This window comes from Paralichthys olivaceus, chromosome 7 (genome assembly GCF_024713975.1).
Source record: "Paralichthys olivaceus isolate ysfri-2021 chromosome 7, ASM2471397v2, whole genome shotgun sequence".
In the NCBI taxonomy this organism is placed as follows: domain Eukaryota; kingdom Metazoa; phylum Chordata; class Actinopteri; order Pleuronectiformes; family Paralichthyidae; genus Paralichthys; species Paralichthys olivaceus.
In genome coordinates this window covers 2,250,735-2,270,364 of record NC_091099.1, presented here as the reverse complement: position 1 = coordinate 2,270,364, position 19,630 = coordinate 2,250,735, and the positions used below count along the sequence as shown (strand labels likewise).

Sequence of the window (19,630 nt, the reverse complement as noted above, 5' to 3'; positions counted from 1 at the left end):
AGAAAGTCCTCGGAGTCAGATGTGAGTCTTTACTCGTGAAGACCAAGTGTTTGACAGTTGGTCCGCTCTGACTGAACATGGCTCTTTTTAAATCGTAAAGGTTCAACAACGTGTTCCTGGATGGTTCGGACACAGAAAGATTCCGAGCTGGAAACATCTGTCTCCTGCTGATCGCTGTTCATCCATTATAATAACACATGAAAACATCTGGGCCTCATTCACTCATACGCAAACATACATGACTTTTTTTCTCTTCAGTTTACAAATGAGAATGTTGGAATTCAAGAACCCCGTTCCTTGAGTTCAAGAACCAATAAGTGACGTTTGTCTTCGAGCAGGATTCCGAACACATTTGATCGGTTATTGATCGATGACGGTCCAGATCCTGTATCTATAGACGTGAAGTCAGAACGCGTCTGTTGCATTTAATGAATGAGGCGCGGTCACGTACGAACAGTTGCAACATGAATCACGTAGAAAAACGTAAACACACGCAGGTTAAATGTCGTCAACATGAAGAGGAACGTGTCTCAGGGACGTTCGGATTGTTTAGGACGGTGACTCCAACTTTGCGATTCTGTATATTCGCTGAAAATCCTTCGACCCAACAGCAAATCATCAGGAGTAAGAAACGTCTCCTGTTTCCACCCGAAGGCACTGACACCTGCTACACCTAACTCCCCCTACAGTGTTTTTGGTTTGTGTTTCATAAATTACTTTTATGCTGACGTGGCGTCGCGGAACCGGAGGAAACCAGTCCTCCGCTGAGTAAAGGGAACCGAGTCCTTGAAAACAATAAAGTCGCCCAGTGTCGGAATCGAACACCGGACGAGTCCTGACGTGGAAAACGAGGACAACCTTCGATTTAAATATGGACGTGACAACATTTCAGTCCTCAACAGCTGTGTCAGTGTGACTGTACATAAAGATGGACGACATCACCCCCTGGTGGCTGCCTGAAGTATAGACCAAGAACCCTGCCTCCTCGATGTTGGCAGACGGGATATGAAATACAGGATACGAAATCATACACTGGGCAAAAAGATGGAGACGGCTCCCGGCAAGTGAAGCCAAAGCGTTGCTGGTTTGTTTTTCGATCACCCCCTGGTGGCTGGCTACAGTTTGACCGTACATCCTCCGGGTTAGCAGATGGGGCATGGACCAAATTAAAAAGGTAAAAGTTCATGTCAAATAAATGTTTCTCAAAGATGCGTTCCGTCATCATAGTTAGTTATTTGTTCAAGTGTTAACTTTTCTGATAAGTTTGTGTTTAATTTAAATTCATTTAAATATAAATTGACAGCTGAGACTGACTCGTGACCGGTCGAGGGCGCTGCCACTCGACAATCACAGACTCCGGCTCCACATGACGTCAAAAACAGAAGACGGCGGCTTTCGTTTCTGAGATTTGAGCTGTTTCAGCTTCATTTTTGTACAACAGGAGGAAGAAGAGGCGCGTTGTGCATCTTCACTTACAGTCTATGTTGTGTTAAAGCTCAAGTTTGGCTGGTAGAAGAATTCTGTTTAAGTTTAATTTGAGGATCAGAGGTTTATTTTTAACCGTATCAAACGTTAACACCAGGAATGTTGTTAAAGTCACAGTGTTTCCCAATGGACCGACCACATCGCATTTTAAGTTATAATCCTCAAAATCCGTCTTTGGCTCGAATAGCGTCACAGGAAACAAATCGTACGTGATCCAATGTTAATTTATTAATTTACATCTGTTTATTCTTAGAGATTTATTAAGTGAGTGCTAATGCTCACAACTTTTCCTACTGCTGCTTAAAAGCTTTCATCCAAAACAAAACAAACAGGCTTTTACTGTGAAAAGATCACAGGAAACGTATTTGTTGTCGTCGGCTAAATCGACCAGGACTGAAATCTTGAGGATTATGACTTCAACAGGGTCTTGACTTATTCATTTCTTCATCTCTTCATATCTCGTCACCTGTTGCACAAAAAAAAGGTACCTGAAGTTTTCAATTTCTTTTATATTTCACTTCTTATTGACATAAATTTTAGATATGTGATCCTGGATTTAAAATATAGTCTATATGCTACTATCAATAAACACTTTACCCAAAGGTTAGAAGTTATTCTTGTTATTATTATTATCTTTTTTTTTTTTTTAAAGAAAACATACAAAAGGTAAAAATTTGATTTTCTTTTCTTTGGGAGAAAAAACTCTTTTTTTTGTGCAAGAATGCAGCTCACACAATCTGTTTACAGCCTCTGAACTGAGAACACACGTGTTGTTACCGATGATACACAGGGTCTGACCTTCAGTGTCCGTCTATACTGTGGCTGATTACACACACACTTATTTTATGGGGGGGGGGTTTATCTCTCTCACAATTTTCATTTCCATCATACCAATCTGCTGAGAGAGAGAGAGAGAGAGAGAGAGAGAGAGAGAGAGGTTGGGAACCAATTAGCAGGAGACGTGACATCTCCTGATGAAATCTGAGTCGGGATGTTCTTCGATTTTAGTGTGTTTCCATGGCTGCACCGTCACTGAGCTTGTTTTTCACACAGCTCGCGAGCGTCTGATATTCCCGTTGGCGTTAATCATTTGCGTTAAGATGCTCTTGTTGGGGGACGATGCTGCAGCAGAAGGTATCTGACGTTAAAAACCACCCCTTTGTCAGGATTTTTCCCAGAAGCCTCAGTGAACGTGCAGCCATTTAAAGTCGAAGGCTGAGAAACGCCGAAACAAAGGCCATATATGTGTGTGTGCGTGTGTGTTGTGTGTGTGTGTGTGTTTTCTCTGTGTCTGTAAGTGTGTGTGTTATTCCTTGACGAGTCGATAGATGTGGTGCTGTGCTCCGTGCTCATTGTTGGACACCTCGAACACACACGCCATACACAGCAAGGTCTCCTGAGTGTCTCTGTTGCTCACCACCTGCACACACACACACACACACACACACACACACACACACACAGAGAGAAAAGAACAAAATCAGCTGTTGTTCACCCGCATGAAATAGAGAACAAACCGACTGTAGTGTGCGACTGTGCGTCGTCCTCACCAGCAGAATAGTGAAGTTCTCCAGCACACTGTTCATCATGTATTTCTCAGGCAGGTGTTTGAGCTTGTGGATGAAGTTGATCATGTATTCACACATGGGCGAGCGATTGATTCTGTAGACGAAGCGTCCGTTCTCAAACCTGGCGTACTCCGTCTGAGGGGGAAGGGGGGGCAAATCAATTTAAACATGTGACTGACCATCAGGGTTATAACATCGTAAAAAAAACCAACCTTATTCCTTAAGCACTTTTTAAAAACAGAGTTTACAAAGTTTATAAAAGCAAGAAAAGTAAATATAAGAGAAATAACAGAAGCAGCAGGATTCGCCCACGTTGATGTGGAAACAAGGTATTGTTCAAATTAATGTAAATAAGTAGAGCGCATGAAAACCTGAACACAAAAGTAATATGACAATATAAATAAATGATAAAGTGAAATATAAAGTGAAAACAAAATGATAAGAACACGAGAGCACGTGAAATCAAGTCTCTAAAAAGTGATTTAAACATAAATAGTTCATTGTTATTATTTGAAATATCACATTAACATTTTTCATATTTTTCTTTTTTGTGTGATGTGTCAAGTTTTCTTTGTTCCATGGTGATGGTTTTAATTTGATTTCACTTTCTGTGAGAAAAGTCTTTTCTGAATAAGAAGTTAAATACCGTCCTGTTTGATTTCGGTGATAAAATAAATAAAAAACTTGTCGACCCCACATCATCATGACAAGTGAACGCCGTCCTCACCTCCACCTTCTCGACCACCTGCTTGCCGAAGGAGCAGACCTTGGTGGAGCAGGTGATGGTCATGTTCTCCGAGCTCTCGTACTGGCTGCTGACGCCGTAGAAAGCCGCAGGGTCGTCCTGCACGTTGTAATTCAGGTCCGCCTGGAAACCAAACACCAAAAGCTTTGTGATTAACAACAGAAGTGATTATTGGAAATAATCGAAAATGAATCACAGGAACAACACGAGAACATGAGCACAGGGGAAATTAACCAACAGCGCCCTCAGCTGGAAGCTCGGTCACATTACATGTGTTGCATCAACAGGTGGCAGCTGAATTAAATCTTATTAAACGAATCAAACTACAAACTAAATGTTTTGATCTGTGTCTCATTCATTCAGTAATATATTTTATTTTTGATTATAATTTATATTTTATTTTATTATTATTTTAATTTTATGAAATTTTTTTTGCTTGTGTGGTTTTTCTTTCTAATGTGATTGTTGTGCACACGATGAATAAAGTCTCGAAGGATGTGAGTCTCTTTTATAATCTGTTGTTTCTCACAGCTTTGATTGATTCTAGTTTCTTATGAAGTTAAATAAAATCCTCATGTTTGTTTCTTTGTGCGTTTGAACACAAACACGGGTTCGTTCACACTGACTCGACGATCTCCTTCAGTTTTTAAGGTGCAGCTGCTTTTTATCAGAGAAAACATTCGGCTCAGACACGAGAAACCTGCCTGTCAGGTTCAGATCAGGCTCCATCCATTTCCTCTTCTGTTCTCTAGCGTTCGCCTCGACTTCAGCTGCAGGTGTTCACAGATACCAAGACTCTGATCGAGGGAAACTTTTGAATATTAAATTGTCATCACTTTGAGGTTTGATCCAATTTGAAAATTGTTCATTTCAATTGTTTTAAATTTTGTCTTGCAAAGTTTGTGCAAGAACGTTTGAGCTTTGATCTGCAAAAATAGAAACGGTTCATCCTTGAATCAAAGTGAACGTTTGTGCCAAATGTAAATAATTTCCTCGAGGCTTCACTCGTGAGAAGAGTCTGTCGCCTTCACTGGGGCAAAGAAATAACTGTGAAAGCCGAGAGTTAAAGAATCAGTTAGTGTCGTAAAGTGTATAAACGGAGACGCCTGTGATCACCACCGACACGTTAAATCACAGAGTCTGCAGAACGCCGATGGGAAAAAGGAACAGATACATGTGTGATGGATCTTTGATAGTCCTTTGGTGTTCTGCAGCACCAACACACACACACACACACACACAAACACACAACAGGTGGAGACGGAGGAGAAGGCGAGCAGGTGTTCAAACAACACAACGGTGCTTTCATCAACCCACCACCTCCAAATCCCAGGTGGAAATACATACACACACACACACACACACACACACACACACACACACACACCTGTAAGTCTAGACAAAGGCTCTGGGTGGAAAAATACAGGTACAGTACATTTCCATCAATCATAATAAATCACTCGTTGTTGTTCTGGATTTCTACTGATGGATGTTGCTGAGGAATAAAATGAAGAGTGTTTCTCTTCTCACCCAGAACTTGATCAGGTAGAAAGCGTTTTGCGGACCCTTGCTGAACAGCTCCTTCAGGCCGCCCTTCTTCTCGGGGAACTTGTCGTAGATCTGCCTGATGTCCACACACTCCAGCAGCGGGTCGCTGTAGGTCGGACTGCTCTGGCTGATCTGGACAAACAGGTGCTTGTTGTACTGAGGGAAGAGGAAAAAAGAGGAGGATGAGGACAGAGGCAGAAAACATTCAGAAGACAGGTGGCAAAGTTGTAAACAAAGATGGACGACACGTCTCCACTTCCCCCCAAATATCTCACATACGCATGGCGTCATTTTGTGCTTTGGATATCTCACGTTAGCTTCACATTCAATCTTCGGACTTTAAGTCTCAACGTTCTCGTCGAACGTTTGGGGAAGAAAACAAGTGATGATCAAAACAACAGAAATTCATGCTCTTTAAAACGTCAAGACTTCGAAGGGTTAAGAACTTTTACAACAATTCATAGATTTATACATAATATTGTTTTAATATTTTACTAAATATGAAAAGAGTTTGTGAAAAATCAAACTAAAGTAGCTACGATGTTTAATCAAAATAATCAAAAATAAAAAGCTGCTTCGGCTCATTTGTTTTAAAAGAATAAAATCACAAATTTACTGCATATTTTTCTAAATATCACAATAATAATAATAATTTGACACATTTGACTCTAAAATTAAAATTTTGACATTAAAAAGAAAAAAAACTGCTGAGTCAAGAACATGAATTTAATTTCTGTGGTTGTGAACATCACTTTCTCTTTTGCGTTAAACTCACAGTTAAACAAACATACAGTGAACATTATTATTATTTTCTTCTTCGATGACAGCGTCTGTTTTTATATCGTTAAACAACCGTTTTATTTTTGTATCGTCCAAACTGAACTCAACGAGACGAACGTCAGCTGCCCGTTAGTCGGAGAGTGTGTCAGGATGACAGATCGACTGAGCAGACGCAGAGATAGAGCTACACAAAGGTTATTCACACACACACACAGACACACAGACACACACACACACACACACACACACACACACACACACACACACACACACAGGCCTTTAACGCTGTTCTCTGCTGCAGGTTATCTGTCATCTTGCTTTATAGGACAACAGGGAGTGTTTACTCTGTGTGCATGTGTGTGTGTGTGTGTGTCTGTGTGTGTGTGTGTGTGTGTTACTCACGGCCTCTTGGTCCCTCTGTGTCTCCAGGAAAGATGAAAACTCCACCAGTCGTAGTTTGGTGGTGCCGATGGAGCGACCCTGCCACGCTGGCTCTCTGTGTGTTTGGGCTGTAGTGGGAGGCTCGTAGGCTGGATGACACAACACACACACACACAACACACACACACACACACACAGTTTAACATCTCTTCACCAATGCTGACTCTATTCTTTGCTGCTAATGTGTAAAATTTCTCACAAGTCAAGGTGAGTTTAATGAAAGTGGATGTGACGGAGTGGAAACTGGCTCAAAACTCAAACGCTCGATTTTCTCCGATGGCACGATTCACTCCGTACGATAATTATCCTACAAAGACGATAATTGTCGTACACCTGGCATCGCTGCAGCTAGTTCGCAACACTAGCGTGTTGAGTTCACCACTCAAATCACAGAGGAGGCAAAGCAGCAGCTCACAACGACGCCCATCAAATAGTTTTTAGTTTCCGCCGGCACAGATTCAGTGTTTAAACTAAACATTCACAGGCCTCAGATCAGTGGTTCCCCTAATCGTCATCAGTTACAATTCAACGGCGCAGCACCACAGGAAACAACTTGTGCACGTTATAATGGAGGTCAAGAGTCTCTCGCAACTTTATTCCGAGGATCTGGGGCTGAAAGGTTTCCTCTAACACCGGCCTTAGAGAACACAAATGTTACGCTGTAGCAGAAATAAACTAATTGACAATTTCTTAGCGATAATTAATTTTAGCGTCTGTCCAACTTTTCTGCTTCGGAGTAGAATCAGACCTTATTCACCGGAGGTGATGCAAGAAAAGTCAAGACTCCTCATTTTCTCTCTTTCTGACCTCTTCACAAGACAAACCTCCAAACGCACTGGAGGCGTCGGGCGCCAGGACGGTGTCAAAAACCTCCCCGCAGAGAGACGGCGGCCTAAATGACGGGGGAGAGGGCGGCCTGTCCGCTTCACAGAGAGGAGGCAATTCTCTCACCTGAGATGGTGGTGGTCCCTGCTGTCTGCACATTGTAGGCTTGCTGAGAGAACGGCTTGATGCTGGAGGGGAGAGGGACAGACGGGCGAGAAGTGAAAAGGCTGAAAGCAGAAGAGACACACAGTCACATTGTCCCCTCGGTCGCACTGAGAGGAATTCTGCGTCTTGTGTGAACAGCAACAAAAGCACGGAGGTCAAGAGCATCTGGGAGTTCAGTAAAAGCTGCGTCAACCCTCTCGCTGCCATTATCATCATCATCATCATCATCATCATCACATGGTCGTGTAACAGCGACGTAATGGAGCATATTCAAACGGCGGCCATTTTCCTCTTCCTTGTCGATATAATAATAATAATAATAATATTAATAATTACAATGTCGTGTGATCGAAGTAAATATAGAAAATAATGAAAAGAATCTGACATATTGATTTCAGCATCAAAGAGTATTACTATTCTTTGCTGCTAATGTGTAAAATTTCACATATATATATATATATATATATATATATATATATACGTGTATATATACACATATATATATATAAATACGTATTTAACCAATAACAGTCAACATCAAAGCTGTGACACGTTGAAAGCTGAAAGTCAGTAACACAGTGATGAGGGTGTTTGAGGTGACTCACTCTTCTGTGGTGGAGCTGGACTGTCCCCCAGGAATCATCCCCTGCCACAGCTGAGAACACACACACACACACACACACACACACACGCACACACACACACAATGAAAACACTGAACCAAGGCCTACCTTGAAGAGGTTTGCAGGAAAAACTGTTGTTAATCATGTCCTTGTGTTTCCTGTCTTATATATTATATAGTACATATTATATATTAAATATTGTATATTATGTATTTTATATATTATACACAAACAGCGCTGTTGCTACCTGTGCGCTGCCGGGGAAGCTGGCTCGTACTATTCCAGGCAGCAGTTTGCTGTGTATGGCGGTGGCGGAGACGATCTGGGCCGAGGACATGGAGGAGATGCTCTGCAGAGCTTTCTCCTTGGCGCCCTGGTCCTGCACGTGGACACAAAACACCATCATCATCATCATCATCATCAGTATTTTACTTACAGACGGACACGGGGAGACATGAGGCATCGAGTCATTTTCTAACAGACTGTCAAACACAGAGGAGAAACAGCAGCACTTAGAAATCAGAGGATTTGTTTGTACACTTGACAGAATCTTAAAAGATGAAACTTGTTCGACAGATTTAAAATAATCGGGACGGAATTTCAGAAAATATTGTTCGGGGATTTTTTTAAATTAAAAAAAGAGTCTGAATGGATCTTGATTCACTGAATGTGATGAAGAAGACTTGAAACTAGAGATCGAGACGAGGACGCTGAAAGTGGGGGATGGTGCGAGGGAGGCTGCAGCACCCCCCACTGGCGAGGGGCTGTAACTGCAAGGCAAAAAAAAGTTGAGTAAACAATTAAAAAAGGAAAAAAAAACACGAGCAGAGCAGAAGACTTAATATTTTTTTTAAAATTTGAGTATTTTCTGTCTTTTAAAAACAAACCTCTCTTTCCTTTAAAAGCCCTAAAGCCAAGTTTTCTGTCAGTTGTAGTGTCACGTGTTTTGAAACGCCGAGTTTTACTTTGAACTTCCTGTCGGTAACGTGAAGGAAGATGCTTTTCTCTCTCTGTGTGTCGGTCGAGTGCAATGACTTGAACTGATCTCAGATGAATAACACCGATCAGTCTCATAGGCCGTTAACGGTGACTCAGCAGTAACGTTGTTTCGCCAAACATCTGAACTCGTCAGAAACGTGAAGCAGCAAACCGCTGATTGAAATGAAATTACAGGCTCTGAAATTGCTGGAGATTCACTAATTGGCTGCTTCACTCAAGTTAATTAAGGGCTGAGAGAAATCTCTGCTCCCCGGGGACGTGATCACGTGATCAGAGGGAATCATGTCGGATTTTAACACTAAACACCAGGAACCATGTGGGTTTGACAGCACGTGACAGACCTGTGTATGGCGTAACGAAACATAATGCTGAGACCATCCATTAAAACTCTTTTCTAACCTTTTTTAACTTTTTTAAAAACTGCTGGAGGGAGTGGACCAGTCAGGGAAGCAGCCATTTACACTTTAATGCAGACCCACACGTGTTTTTACACTTTCTCTAACTATGTGAGATCTTTCAAAAATTTTTTTCCAGGAAACAATTCATGGACATTGATGTGATCAGGAATATTTATGGTACTGAATTCTGTGAGTGTGTGATTCGGTGCAGGTTGATTGAATTTATTTATCTAATGACATTTTGGATTAACGTGCAGATCTAGGATTGTTTTTCCGCTTTGAGAGAGAGCGTTGGCGGAGAGATGACTCGTCCGAGCTCCCTTCCATGATTTACTTATTGTGTGGGTTATTAGTTTAAGGACTATATTTTCCTTTTCATCAACAAATCACATGAAAAGAGTCGTGTGATGATCAGTGCTAATTCTCACGGCTCAGATGTGTTTGTTACTTAAACGCTGGAAACGTAAAAACCAACAGAAAATAAAAAATGATCCGGATTAAAACACCTCTTACCTTTAGTTTGGACTGAAACTCTCTGGATTTTCTTCTCGCCAGGACCTGGATGTGACTGGATACCTGGAGGAGAGGAAGAGGAAGGATGCCAGTTAAAAAAAAAAAAAGAGGAGAGGAGAGGGAAGGAGACAGGAAAGAAGGGGGGAGGAAGGAGGATATGAGATGAGATGAGAGAAAGAGGGTAAGAGAAGGGGGAGTTGGAGGGTAGAGACGAGAGGAGGAAGGACTAAACAGTGAGTTGCCATGGTTATGAAAAGACTGTTGCCACACTGGAAGGGCACACACACACACACACACACACACACACACACACACACACACACACACACACACACACACACACTCCCCTGACAACAGTGAATAGAACCATCTCTGTTCATCTTTTGAGAGAAGACACCTGGGAACACAGGCCAAGAACTGAGATATTAAGATCAACACACACGGTGAAACTAAATGTGATGTTACATCATTTACAACGTATTTATTTTCTCCTGCTCTTTAATATTTCATCAAATCTTGATCACAGTAACATTAAGTATAATGGAAGTCATATCTCTGCTCACATCTGATCTCAGGTTCACAGTCTGTGAAGCTGAGGTTTAAGGAAATAGAAAATATTCTATACGAAGTGAAAGAACAACAAGACAGATATTTAGTCAGATTAGTCAAAAACTACCGAATCGATTTTAAGGCTGATTTGTATTAATGTGCAGATCTGGATTATATCTTTAACGTGGTGAGATAGCTTGTCGGCCTTGGCGGAGGTTGCGTCCTTCCAGTTCCACTAACGGCCAATTTGTTGGGGGGCGATTTCCAGAAGCAGATTAATAAACACCTTGTGTTGTATTGAGTATTTTCAGCAGCAGGACGATGATGCTAAATAATGTACATTATTAGGCCCGACAGTCAGGAACGGTTTTTACCTCAAGTAAAAATATAAATCCACAAATTTTCTGTGTTGTTTATTCGGTAAAATAAAAGTTTTCATATCGGTCGGCTCGACTTTAAAGTTGTTTCTTTGGATTTAAAGCACACGTTGGTTATTACCTGTTTCCTCGTCCGCGTCTTGCCTGTTCGGAGTTTGATGTATCTGGCTATCAGCTCGTTTCGGCCTGAGGGAGAAAACACACAGGACGTGTTGATGAAAACATTCTGCACATTGTTTTCTATCTAACACACACACACACACACACACACACACACACACACACACACACACACACACACACACACACACACACACACACACACACACACACACACACATTTGGACGATCTTTCTTCCTCACAAACCATCACAAGCAGGAATCATATGACCCCGACAAACAACTTAGTGCCTGATTTAGTGCCGTTGACCCAGCGACCTTGTGACCATACCCCTGTTGAGCCCAATACTCACGTGCACACTCACACACACTCGCTCACACACAAACACACACACACAAAAATCACACACGCCACGGCCCTGAATACACATGACCCAACAATACAGGCATTCATGCAGACTGGCTGTCCCCTGATTAAAGGAACCAGCAGGCCAGCTGTACCCATACTTACGTGTGTGTGTGTGTGAGTGCACACACACACACACACACACACTTACAATGCTGAATAATTCAACCCATTCAATAGGGAGCACAGCAGACTCAGCATGACCTGGCTAGTATAGATTAGTCTGCGAGAGGAAGACGGAGAGAAAAAGAAGCAGAAAACCTCAGTGTTACATCCAGAAAACCTGTTACAGAGAAGAGGCTTTGTTCAGCTGCGTGTTTGTATCCAACGCTGCACAAAACACAGATTAGTTAACAGATTAACAGCGCCGCCGCTCTGCAGAGGCCTCTTAAGTACGACCAGGTCCGGACTCCGGAGTCTCAGACGCCCAAAGACGGTTTTTGAATAATTACGTGAAATGAAATGAGAAGTTATTTTACTCAGTTTGCTTCGGTTTCGTCTCCCGGACTCTTTTCTGTTCCGACCAAGTGGAAAACCAAAGTCGGGCCAGCTGGCCGACCGATGGTCAAGATCAGCACAAAGCCAAACCTCTACACACACTAACCACATGGCTCACAACAATAGGCCTAACTAACCAGCAGATGGTGTGTGTGTGTGTGTGTGTGTGTGTGTGTGTGTGTGTGTGTGTGTGTGTGTGTGTGCTCTGACCACTCTCACTGAGATAGGGAGCTTAGAGTGATAAAATCTACAGCTCCTCATGCAGGTGTTTTCCTTCTAGCAATCAAAAGCTGCGACTGACGACAGCAACACACACACACACACACAAACACACACACAAGTATATACATGCATGAGTGCCAACACACACACACACACACACACACACACACACACACACACACACACACACACACACACAACACACAGAGTGGGTCCTGGCTGCGGAGGCTGACATCTGACTCCAGAGGGGCCAGCTGGTCTTTCTAGGAGGCTTAACGGTGAATTATCATCCTTCACTAACCCTGCGGCACACATCCCTCACCCCCCCCTTTCTCAAAAACTCTCCAGTACACACTAACACACACGTACACACACACACACACAGACACACACACCCTCCCTCCCCTCGCCCTTCCATCCATCCTCTGTTCTGGCTGCTCCCTCTTTCCCCACCTCTGTCCCTCTTGTAGTGAATGGGCTTCCCTTCTGCTCCCTCCCTTTTCTCCTCTCTCTCCCTCCCTCCCTCTCTTTCCTCTCTTTCTCTACTTGCCCAGTGAAAGTCTTCAAGGCCAAAGTCAGATGGTCATTAACTGTGACGAACCGACCCCCCCGCCTCCTCCCTCTCCCTCTCCCTCCCTCTCTCTCTCTCTGTATCTCCCGGCTGTAGCTGCAGATATCGAAGAAGGCGACGCACTGCAAATACACTTATTTCCATTGATTTGCTCCATTCAGTCACATGTAAGAGGATCCACATGAAACTATAATAATTGTGACACTATGATAAAATGAATCGGTGATTCAGTTTGCAGTGAGTGTGTGTATAAATTATAAATAAATTCCAAATGAGGTGACGAGATGCAGAAATTCAGATGAAGCAGGAGAAATTAAATATTGTGTTCGAGGCAGAGTCCATGTAGACGCCACACTAGAAACTAATTATCATCTAATTCGTCACTTGTCATTGAGCGAGCACTGGAACACCAACGAGAACAAATAACCACTTAGCGAATAAGCGCTTTTGTACCGGTTTTTCTTTTTTTTTTCCTCCCCGTCCTCCAAAAGAAGCTGCAGTAGTTTACCGTCGCCCGTCACACACAGTTAGTCCGGTGATTAAGAGCTTCAGCCGCTTTAAAGAACAACTCAGAAACCCTTTCAGAGTGAGGTCAAAGCCTCGCTGACTGTGCTCGCTAACAAGGCTGCAGTGGAGTACCGAGCATTGTTGAGTTCCCTGGAAGGACCACAGGGGCCGAACTCTGGCCCGGGGCCCGACCTCGGTAACGGCGAGCGCCGGTTTGGGTCTTTAATTGTTTATCTCGGCTCATTGTTTTTCTTTCAGGTACGGTCTGAGATCACCGCGGCTCCTGATAACCGCGCAGTTAATCATTGGTTTACCGTCATTGATTCTTTTTAAAGAATAACTGAACCCTGGGAATCTCGAGCGGCCGAGTGGAACAGGTGGTGACGTCGCCTTCACAGTCGAGCTCACAAACACTGTAGCTCTGTACTTCAATACTCGGGTGTGACTTAACTCAACTGTGCGATACAAGTTTCCTCTCTCTGCAAGTTTATTATCTAATTTTATTATTATTTACTTATCTTCTTAGTGCAAGTTCAGTATTTGTTCCCATAGACGAGGCTTCTGATTGTTTTTATTTTCTTCTCAGCCACTTATTTTATTTTACCGTGTTCTTGTTTATTCTTTTACTTCTCTTCATTATTTAATACACACCACTTGGTTTTTTCCGAATGACCTTAATCAACAAAAACTTGATTTGACTCTAAAAAACGCCGTTAGAAGAATGCGATGGAACACCTTCACTTAGAGGAAATACAATGTTAACGCGGCCGTGTTCCATACAATCCGACGACACTAAATGAAACACTTTAATAAGACTCGTATAGAAGATGTCTGAGGGACACTTGTCTTTTGTGTCAATGCCACAATTCCTCCATTAACACACACAGGACGTTGCAGACTTCACGTCTGTTTTCAACATGTCCCTGATCTTAAGAGGCAGCGAAGGTTCAATACCATTTAAAAGACTTTCATATTTGTCCGGTAGATCCATACGATGTGTCTGTAGGGGACAAAGCCACTGCCCATTACTTTCTACCTCTGTACCTTTGCCAAGGATAATAGCTCCATTATTCACCTTTTCATTCTCTCGGCCTTTTATATGCATCCATTTATGAATTCTCTACGCTTCTTTCCTGCTAAGTTCATCTCGGCACTTTCAAACATTTTTCTTCTTTTATATTTCAGTCCATTTCCCCTGTAACCAGCGGGGGGTATTTTTAGACCCACATACATAAGTATGTCCCCTACCCATCAGATATCACCTCGCTCTTTTCTGTCTGACAACTCACCTGACAATAATTTTTTACCTCAGTGTAACGCAGAAGAGAAACGTGAAACTACCTTTAATGACTCTGGGGTTTGGTCTGAATAGAAAATAACACAAACCAGCGCTGCGTGCAAACGGCGCAGGATGTTTTTGTACCGGCGAAAAAAAAAAAAAACATCATTGTGTTTTTTTAGTAAATGAAAAATCCCTGTTTCTGAAAAGTCAAATGAAACAGAATGCACGAATTAAGACTCGTGAGCAACATGAGCAGAAAAAACAAACCAGACACAGTTTCATAACTCGGGCTCGGACAGACGAGTGGCGGTTAAAACCCCCTCGGTCTCGACGCCCATCCCCTCTCGTCATCTCTGCTCTGCCTCTGAAAACAGACACAGCCTAACGTAATTAGGGCCCCGATGATAAACATGTCAACAACACGGACTCAGAGTCAACACGCTAAACACGCGGCAGCGAACATGCCACAGAGGCAGAGGACAGGATGAGAGCCGTTGATCAACGGGAGGGGACGCCTGTGTGTCAGTGTTTCAACTGGTGCGTTACGATATCAGTCGATGTGTCAACGATTAAAAATCGTTTTGACCGAGAAAAGCGTTTGTGCATAAATCCAACTTCATCAAGTGCACGAGAGGAGAGAGGAGTCGAGATCTGATTTGATAGTATGAAACCTAAAAGTCAGAGCTGTGAAGTAATCATGGGAGTGAACTCAGAGAGAGAGAGAGAGGGAGAGAAAGGGGGAGGGAGAGAGAGAAACAATAGTGAGAGAGGGAGAGAGAGAAACAATAGTGAGAGAGGGAGGGAGAGAGAGAGAGAGAGAGAGAACAGTGAGAGAGGGAGGGAGGCACAGCTGGTGGCAGCCAGAGGACCATCTGTTCATCACTTTATTAGTTCACGCACACACACACACACACACACACACACACACACACACACACACACTAACACAGTGGCGGATTTAGCAATTTGAGGGCCCAAGGCGAACACAGGCACGGGCCCCCCCCCCCCACAAACGTTGTTCTCCATCTGTTTTCAATGCTCTGAGAAATACTTGTAACTTCTTCTCAACAAAACATATCAACAGTTTAACAAACGGACTCACATTAAAATCAGAAGGACAAAACTGGAGCTCCCGGAGAAAACGCTTTCAATTAAACAAAATAGGGGTGTTGGTTTTGGAGCAATAATAATAACCCTGTGACACCAGAGAAGACGTTGAAGCCGACCAACCCCTGGTCGCTGGTGTCCTTCAGTTTACTCCTCTTGATGACTTCCATGACCACCGTGGCAACGAACCGCCGGCGCCGCTTCGCTTCAGAATCCACACCGTCAGACCCATGCATGAAAACCATACGCACTCTTTACACACGGTTCATCACTAAATGATCGGCAGAGACGGAAGCATGACACCCGGGCGAACAACCGAATTTGGCGAGACAGGTGAGATGAAAAAGAGAAAGACAAACTCCTCTAGTGACAATCGCCTTTTTAGCAGCTTTACCCAAGTTTAAAAAACTCTCGGTGACTCTGTGAGAAGGGCGAAGGTCAGCGAGGTGACCTAGAACCCATCGGTCACTCTGACGGAGCTTCAGATGTCCTCTGCAGGATTGGAGAACGATTATCTAAGCAGCTCTGCATCGATCAGGTCTTTACGGGAGAGTGGACGGAAGCAGCCTGATTCTGATGACCGGTCTCTTTTTGTAGAAACGCTGTCTGGTGGCCCGATATTCACCGTGATAGAACCATGACTGCGGTGGTGGCAGCATCATGATATCAGGGGGCTTCGCAGCAGCAGAGACAGCCCAACAATGACACAAAGCATTTATCCAGGACAGCACTGGAGAGCATTCCCCAGAGGAGCCTCTGAAAAACCTTGTCCCTGCAGAGTAACGTCCACAGACACTTCCACTTCAATCTGATTGAGATAGAGAGGATCTGCCAGGATTAACTGCCCAGATGCAGGCGTTCAAAACTTGTGGCGACTCACTCAAGAAGACTCAAAGCCGCCACTGATGCCAAAGAGCCATTGAAGAACTGAATTATGGGTCTGAACGAGAATAAGGGTTAAGTAGGTTCAGCAGAACTACCAAACTGAAAACGTCTTCTTTCCTGTCCCAGTTACTCACCGTACATCTTCCCCTCGTCCGACAGTATAATCTTCCTCCTTCCACAGGGCGGGTAGATGGCCAGGGCCTCCTGAAAGCTCTGCTCGATGTCGGGGCTCCAGACCCCCTCGGGGTCCCCGTCCATGGTCTTGTCCCCTCCTGAGTCACTAAGTCTGTCCATGTCCTCCCCAGGACTCTCGCTGCCGCTCCAGCTACTGCGCTCCATGATGCCGGCTAACGTTAACGAGCCAATTCGTGTGCTCAGCAATAATGCCGATGGTTTAATGCTAAGTAGGCAACGTTAAGTCAAACTAAGAGAAACACTAATGGCAGTCGTTAACCCCCCAGCAGGAACAGCCAGCTGTGAGCGACGGGAAATTGCCTGATCCCAAAGTGGCCGATGTCCGACTGTAGAAAACTCCACAGGTTGATGCTCTGTCCAACGCCGGGCAGCCGGAACCCTGGAAGGAAAAGAAGAGAGAAATATTTTATTGTTTGCTGAAGTTCAAACCCTTTTTTTTGTTTTTTGTTTTTACTTTCACATGTTGTCGTACGTACATTCGTGACTGAAACACAACAAACGCTTTAAATCAGTTTTTTTTCCAGGTAAGTTTGGTTTTAATCCGTTATTTGATGCTATAAAAACAGATCACGATTGACAGATGAGACCTCAGCGGAACCTCGATACAATGGCTTCATGCCCTGACTCTTCATCAAGATGGCAGCGTTCGTATCCGGGATGTTTTAACTTTATATAGTTTATGGTACAGACGCCAAAACGAGAATTTAAGTTCCAAACAAATGCAAACAGAACGGGTCCTTCTCTTCTCCCTGCTGGGTGTTTGTGATTCGTGCTGATATTTTCCGACCCCCCCCCCCCACCAAAAAAAATTTCTTGTTCGGCTTTAAATTCTGATTATGTCTTTCGAGAGCCTGCGTCCCAGGTGATAGAGGGAAATTATTGCTTCTTTTCACGTAGGAAATTGCCTATTTTGTTAAACTGTTGTGTTTGTGGAACATAAAACCAGCGAGTGAACGGGACAGACGGACAGACGGACCACTACCACACACAGCCACTAGCAGATTTAAAAACAACAAAAATGAAAAACTGAGGGGGCTTGCCAGCTGCCTAGAGTTCTTCAAAAATCCCCCACGGTAAACAGCAGGGTTGGCGCAGTACACACTGCACTCACGCACACAAACATATGCACACACACGTAGAAACACACACAATCACGGTGCCAGCTCCTCGGGCGAACACATGTCATGTTGTCTGGTCTTCTACTGTTCACACTTCCCAGGCTCTGTCCCTTGCCACAGCCTGTAATGTGAAGTGTGTGTCAGTGTGTGTGTGTGTGTGTGTTGTATATCTGCCTGGCTAATTTCAACACAATTACACTTGACAATGTGTACACATGCAAATGAAGCATGCAAAGCAGCGAGCAACATTTTAAACCCGTCCACACACTTGAGCCCCGGACACTTGCGAGGCCACGAGGAAACGTGTAGAGAACGGGATCTGCGTCTTGTACTGGTTTGTCCTCAGGTTCTCTCCTCACGCTTCTTCTATTTACCCTCGTTTCCGTTTCTTCTCCCGACTCACCACCCTCGCTTTTTCTTTCCCCCTTCCCTATCACCCTCCCCTTTGCAGTTTTCCATTCAAACAAAGACTCATTTCCTCTTTGCCGAGTGCAGAGTTTGTTTGTGTGAGCTACAGCCAAGAATCCTTCACACTTAACAGAGCGGCTGATCGTATTTGATTCAAAGAGATGTTTTAATGGTGGAAATCAAGGATTGACCTAATTCTAGGCTATCTATGTATTTCCTCAACATACCTTAAATGACTGTACCTTAGGTTACAGAAGGTGGTAGTGGAGCTGGAGCTTTTTGTCAATCCTCAGATTTTGGAAAGGGGCAATGTGAGTTCCCGACTGGTTGTGGTGCGGTGAACTAACTTCTTACTCTTTACGTAACAGGTCATGAGCTTTGTGGACTTGGGAGAAGGCCTACGACTGGGCGGGGCCTTGCAGGGTCTTGCTGGGGTTAATGTGAGGGTGTAGGGTACAGGGACCGTTGCTACGAGCCATCCAGTGATTGTAAAACCAAAGTGTTTAGGACATTGTGTTCCCAGTGGGTACTGGCCTGTAGGGTTGTCCCTCGTCACAAAACCAGTTGATTTTTGTGTGATTTTTTACGACCAGGATTCCAAAGCTCAGCAGGAATGTGTCTGGTTTGGAGGACTCAGAATTTCCTCCCTAATATTTGCAGATGATGTGTTTCTGTTTGCTTCATCAGGCCGTGACTCTGCACTGAAGTTGGAAAACGGTGGATTGGTGGCAGTGAAGAACTGTTCCAGACCACCGTGGTGAAGAGGTTGGCAAACCTGTCGTCATGGGTTTTGGGTAGTAGAGCTCACAGTTTGGGATTTCTGGCTCATAAACTTATTTTAATGGAGGAACTCTGTTAAACCCACAGTGAACCTTTCACCAAAACAACAAAGCTTGATGATGGTGGAATATTTATGATTATTAAGACTCTCATTCATCAGGTGAACAGAAACACGACTTGACAACATTGCTAGTTTCGCCCCATGTGGTAACAAAAAACAGGTTAGCCTCATCGACTGAATGGAGACGACAGTATGTTCCCCAACGGAGCAGCTTAAGCTTCTAGGACATTTTGGCCAGTTCTCGGTGTAGATGTACGTTCTACGTGCCTGACGATTGGTGTCTATGAGCATCTTCATGTATTACCCTCTTGAGTTAGTTATGGTCCTCGTTCATTCATTTAACCCTTTAAAGATTCCCTCAAATATAAATGAATAAAAACAACAAATGAAATATAGACCATTTCTTCTTCACATGATCTAAACTGTTCTGCATTTTACCGCAGAACAGTTTTGA

At 43.6% G+C, this 19,630-nt stretch overlaps 1 protein-coding gene across 3 annotated transcripts in view; it reads right to left on the bottom strand.

Annotated features, from left to right (window-relative positions):
* Positions 1-1,529: 1,529 nt before the first annotated feature.
* tead1a (TEA domain family member 1a) overlaps positions 1,530-19,630 on the bottom strand; it is a 28,501-nt gene continuing 10,400 nt past the window's right edge. The window contains exons 2-12 of one of the 3 annotated variants that reach the window (XM_069528440.1): positions 16,749-17,188; positions 11,138-11,202; positions 10,091-10,153; positions 8,428-8,559; positions 8,163-8,212; positions 7,519-7,580; positions 6,529-6,656; positions 5,329-5,502; positions 3,781-3,921; positions 3,036-3,188; positions 1,530-2,905 (exon numbers count right to left, since the gene is read on the bottom strand). In XM_069528440.1, the coding sequence (XP_069384541.1) occupies positions 2,792-2,905; positions 3,036-3,188; positions 3,781-3,921; positions 5,329-5,502; positions 6,529-6,656; positions 7,519-7,580; positions 8,163-8,212; positions 8,428-8,559; positions 10,091-10,153; positions 11,138-11,202; positions 16,749-16,953 (1,287 nt within the window). In that variant the 5' untranslated portion in view covers positions 16,954-17,188 and the 3' untranslated portion in view covers positions 1,530-2,791. Of the gene's footprint in view, positions 2,906-3,035; positions 3,189-3,780; positions 3,922-5,328; positions 5,503-6,528; positions 6,657-7,518; positions 7,620-8,162; positions 8,213-8,427; positions 8,560-10,090; positions 10,154-11,137; positions 11,203-12,021; positions 12,167-16,748; positions 17,189-19,630 lie in introns of those variants that run through there. The other 2 variants (XM_069528438.1, XM_069528441.1) reach the window with 2 other exon arrangements.